The sequence below is a fragment of the Oncorhynchus clarkii genome, chromosome 16, assembly GCF_045791955.1.
Source record: "Oncorhynchus clarkii lewisi isolate Uvic-CL-2024 chromosome 16, UVic_Ocla_1.0, whole genome shotgun sequence".
In the NCBI taxonomy this organism is placed as follows: Eukaryota; Metazoa; Chordata; class Actinopteri; order Salmoniformes; family Salmonidae; genus Oncorhynchus; species Oncorhynchus clarkii.
Genome location: NC_092162.1, coordinates 67,557,708 through 67,563,180, shown reverse-complemented (window position 1 = coordinate 67,563,180; position 5,473 = coordinate 67,557,708). Strand labels below are relative to the sequence as shown.

Sequence of the window (5,473 nt, the reverse complement as noted above, 5' to 3'; positions counted from 1 at the left end):
GGCAGGAAATCCTTCCCCACATAGTGAAAGAGTGTCATAGAGATAGGGCCTAGAGAGACTAGTGTTGTTATTACCACCCCTTCCCTCCCCATTCCCTCCAACCTTACCTGAGCCACTTCAGAGATGTCCGGTAGCTTACCTTTTCATACTGAGAAAACATGAGTATTTCCAGATGAAGTTATAACGTATGGTAGTCACATTGGGAATGTTCACCTTGCTGTTTGCATCTTCACAACACGTCTGTCCCATGATCGTGTCTGACAGATTTGCTTCATTTTCCTCCTAGATGCCATCTTCCAATTTCCATGCTGTCATGTGGGATGAGTGTCTTTCACCCTGCTCTAAAGATCAGCAGATCTGACCGCTTTAAGATCAGGATTATCCACACCTACTTGAATCTGTCTAAGAGTAACACTGAATCACTGAAAGCACAAAGCTGAAATGTCCACATGTACATCTGGTCAAATATGGAAAACGTACCCAAAAGTCATACTGTAGTAAAAGTAAAGATGCCTTAATAGAAAATGGCTCAAATAAAAGTGAAAGTCACCCAGTAAAATACTATTTGAGTAAAATTCTAAAAGTATTTGTTTTGAAATATACTTAAGTATCAAAAGTGTAATTGCTAAAATATACTTCCAAAATGTTAACCAGAAGGCCTGATTATTATTATTATTATTTTTAAGGATAGCCAGGGGCACACTCCAACACTCAGATATCATTTAGAATTGAATTTCCCTATACACATCGTGAGGCTTCTACAACCTAGCCTATGAATGAAAGTTTATCACGTAGGTGCACAGGTTGAGAGACATTAGCGTGATCAAGGTAACAGACAATGACACATTCTTTACCAACCTTGCACACTCTTGCCTGCATCTAGCTGATCTAGGGTGTAATAATTAGTTCAACAGTTGCAAACAAGAGTTTGTATTGGACAAAGTCAGATATGTTTATCCCCATTCCGTTTGCTTCCATTTAAGAAACATTTTTCATCAGAATCGGAGGAATGATCTGATCACATGCAAACACAATTTACTTTCATAGCAGCCACATACAAACAGCATGATCACTGTCATAGCAGCCACATACAAATACCATGATCACTGTCATAGCAGCCACATACAAATACCATGATCACTGTCATAGCAGCCACATCACTTTGTAATTCCTTCTCACATCTACGTGCACTCCTCCTCTCTCCTCAACACATCAGTTGTCTGTGACCAGGTGAAAAATCCTTTCCAAGCAAAACCATCATATCATAACCGATAACCACTACACACGGCCTACATTGTTGGCACCATATTATCTAACATCAAATCAACATAGCTAATAAAACAAACACATTAGCTAGTAAAACCGCTACAATCATGCAATACAGTGTACAGTCAGCAAGCACTTTAGCAGTTACACCTGGCTTCTCCTTCATTTTTGAAGAAATGTAGTTGTTCAAAACTGTTCAACTATTGTCTTTCTCTTTGAGTCATCTACTCACTACATTTCACGCACTGCTGTGCTCGCTAGCTGTAGCTTATGCTTTCAGTGCTAGATTCATTCTCTTACCCTTTAATTTGGGTGGGCAAAAGGTCAGTTCATACGGCAAGAACCCTGATAGGTTGGAGGACGTCCTCCCGAAGTTCTCATAATTACTGTGTAAGGGGGTGAGAACCGTGAGTCTCCTAGGTTTTGTATTGAAGTCGATGTACCCAGAGGAGGATGAAAACTATCTGTCCTCCAGCTACACCGTGGTGCTACCATACAGGGTGCTGTTGAGGCTACTGCAGACCTTCGTTGCAAAACACTGTGGTTTAATCTATTATTTGGTGATGTGGATATATTTAGTCTTATATATTTTATATATTTTAGCCTTTTTAATGTTTCACTATTTTAATTGTATTAAATACACTGAGGAGGATGGTCCTTCCCTTCCTTCTCTGAGGATCCTCAACTGACGATACTGCATCGCAACACATGCATTGACATCCTCTCCGCGGCCCCTACAGCAACAAGTCAGTGACAGAGCAGACACAGAACATGCTGATTGGATGGCAAACAACAATTACCCATGAGTCTCTTAGACAGTGTGGCTCTCTTCAAAACCATGATTGTGTGTTTCTCTCCCCCCCATGACAACATTCACCAGGCCACCCCACCAGGCCACCACACACCGCCAAGCACCGCCACACATCGCCAAGCACCGCCACACACCGCCACGCACCGCCACACACCGCCAAGCACCGCCACACATCACCAAGCACCACCAAGCACCGCCACACATCGCCAAGCACCGCCAAGCACTGCCACACATCGCCAAGCACCGCCAAGCACCGCCACACATCGCCAAGCACCGCCACACACCGCCTCGCACCGCCACACACCGCCACCTACCGCCAAGTACCGCCAAGCACCGCCACACACCGCCAAGCACCGCCACGCACCGCCACACACCGCCACGCACCGCCAAGCACCGCCAAGCACCACCACACACTGCCAAGCACCGCTACGCACCGCCACACACCGCCAAGCACCACCACACATCGCCAAGCACCGCCACACATCACCAAGCACCGCCACGCACCACCAAGCACCGCCACGCACCGCCAAGCACCGCCACACACCGCCAAGCACCGCCACACACCGCCACACACGGCCAAGCACCGCAATGCACCGCCACGCACCGCCACACACCGCCACACACCGACGCACCGCCACACACCGCCACACACCGCCACGCACCGCCACACACCGCCACACACTGCCACGCACCTCCACGCACCGCCACGCACCGCCACGCACCGCCAAGCATCGCCACACACCGCCACGCACCGCCCCGCACCGCCACGCACCGCCACTCACCGCCACACACACACCGCCACGCACCGCCACACACCGCCACGCACCGCCAAGCACCGCCAAGCACCACCAAGCACCGCCACGCACCGCCAAGCACCGCCATGCATCACCATTTGTCAGACAGCCCAACAGAATAGGACCTTTATCCAATCAATAGGGTCAGAACCAGCCAGAAAGATTTAGAGATGGAGCAAAGACAAGCGGGGCCCGTGCTTGTCTTTCTGTCGGCCATTAAATAATCCTGACAGGTTTGTGACTGAGCGGAGCGCGTGGTCGGCCCCAAGACGGTAAACACACGTAGGCTGCTGCCCATTCAGCTCCGAGAGGGGTCATCAACATCCTCAGCAACTCAATATTAATAACTCGTATCACTATGCAACAGATGTCACTGAATCTGATAGACAGTGGAGATGATTGACACATTAGAGGTTACGGAGCAGTTATGTGCAAACAGAGATTAGAGGGAAGAAATAAAGGGAGAATAGTGAGATAGGAGGAAAGAGGGGGGGGGGGAATGAAGAGGTGGTGGGAGGGCAGTGGAGAGATTGAAAGTAGGATTGGACCTGTGTGGTACAGCCGCACTGGGCCTGTGTGGTACAGCTGTATTGGGCCTGTGTGGTACAGCCGCACTGGGCCTGTGTGGTACAGTTGTTGTGGGCCTGTGTGGCCAGAGCCTAATTTCATTCCCAGTCCGACACTGAACCACCCTGAATGTGATACAAAAGGAGCCATGTCCTTGTTATCTCTCACCAGCTGTCTCAGCGTTATCCCTCACCAACTGTCCCTGCATTATCCCTCACCGACTGCCACTGCATTATCCCTCACTAGCTGTCTCTACGGTATCCCTCACCAGCTGTCTCTGCATTATCCCTCACCAGCTGTCTCTGCATAATCTCTCACCAGCTGTCTCTGCGTTCTCTCACCAGCTGTCTCTACGGTATCCCGCACCAGCTGTTTCTGCATTATCTCTCACCAGCTGTCTCTGCATTATCCCTCACCAACTGTCTCTGCATTATCCCTCACCAGCTGTCTCTGCGTTATCCCTCACCAGCTGTCTCTGCATTATCCTTCACCAGCTGTCTCTGCGTTATCCCTCACCAGCTGTCTCTGCGTTACCCCTCGCCAACTGTCTCTGCGTTATCCCTCAAAAGCTGTCTTTACGTTATCCCTCACCAACTCTTTCTGCGTTATCCATCACCAACTGTCACTGTCTGTTATCCCTCACCAACTCTTTCTGCGTTATCCATCACCAACTGTCACTGTCTGTTATCCCTCACAAACTGTCACTGTCTGTTATCCCTCACAAACTGTCACTGTCTGTTATCCCTCACAAACTGTCACTGTCTGTTATCCCTCACCAACTGTCACTGTCTGTTATCCCTCACCAACTCTTTCTGCGTTATCCATCACCAACTGTCACTGTCTGTTATCCCTCACAAACTGTCACTGTCTGTTATCCCTCACCAACTCTTTCTGCGTTATCCCTCACAAACTGTCACTGTATGTCATCCCTCACAAACTGTCACTGTCTGTTATCCCTCACAAACTGTCACTGTCTGTTATCCCTCACCAACTGTCACTGTCTGTTATCCCTCACCAACTCTTTCTGTGTTATCCCTCACCAGCTGTCTCTGTGTTATCCCTCACCAACTGTCTATTATCCCTCACCAATTGCCTGTTATCCCTCACCAACTGTCTGTTATCCCTCACCAGCTGTCTCTGTGTTATCCCTCACCAGCTGTCTCTGTGTTATCCCTCTCCAACTGTCTCTGTGTTATCCCTCACCAGCTGTCTCTGTGTTATACCTTACCAACTGTCTATTATCCCTCACCAATTGCCTGTTATCCCTCACCAACTGTCTGTTATCCCTCACCAGCTGTCTCTGTGTTATCCCTCACCAGCTGTCTCTGTGTTATCCCTCACCAGCTGTCTCTGTGTTATCCCTCACCAACTGTCTGTTATCCCTCACCAACTGTCTATTATCCCTCACCAACTGTCTGTTATCCCTCACCAACTGTCTGTTATCCCTCACCAACTGTCTCTGGGTTATCCCTCACCAACTGTCTGTTATCACTCACCAACTGTCTGTGTGTTATCCCACACAGGGCTTTGTGGTTTCTCACAGGGCTTTGTGGTTTCACACAGGGCTTTGTGGTTTCTCACAGGGCTTTGTGGTTTCACACAGGGCTTTGTGGTTTCACACAAGGCTTTGTGGTTTCTCACAGGGCTTTGTGGTTTCACACAGGGCTTTGTGGTTTCACACAGGGCTTTGTGGTTTCACACAGGGTTTTGTGGTTTCCACAGAACTTTGTGGTTTCAAACAGGGCTTTGTGCTGACGGATGATAGATAGTGTGGACAGTACGTCTTGTTTCAGGGACACTGCCAGTGAGACATGGACAGCACTGCTGAGGAGTAAGAGCTGTTGTCATCCTCCGGAGAAAAACTACTACTGCATACACACTCACTGCAATGTACATACACACTCACACACACTCATACACAGCCTGCAATGTACAAACACACTCACACACACTTATACACAGCCTGCAATGTACAAACACACTCACACACACTCATACACAGCCTGCAATGTACAAACACACTCACACACACTTA

General features: G+C 48.6%; 1 protein-coding gene across 1 annotated transcript; it reads left to right on the top strand.

Moving 5' to 3' along the window:
* The first annotated feature begins 2,129 nt into the window (after positions 1 to 2,129).
* LOC139367380 (histidine-rich glycoprotein-like) lies at positions 2,130 to 2,993 on the top strand. Its single transcript, XM_071105575.1, has one exon. The coding sequence runs from the start codon at positions 2,130 to 2,132 to the stop codon at positions 2,991 to 2,993; it is 864 nt and encodes a 287-aa protein (XP_070961676.1).
* The last annotated feature ends 2,480 nt before the right edge of the window (positions 2,994 to 5,473 follow it).

Bases quoted from the DNA above. Each gene is read 5' to 3' on its own strand.
- LOC139367380 (XM_071105575.1), top strand. From the start codon at position 2,130: ATGACAACATTCACCAGGCCACCCCACCAGGCCACCACACACCGCCAA.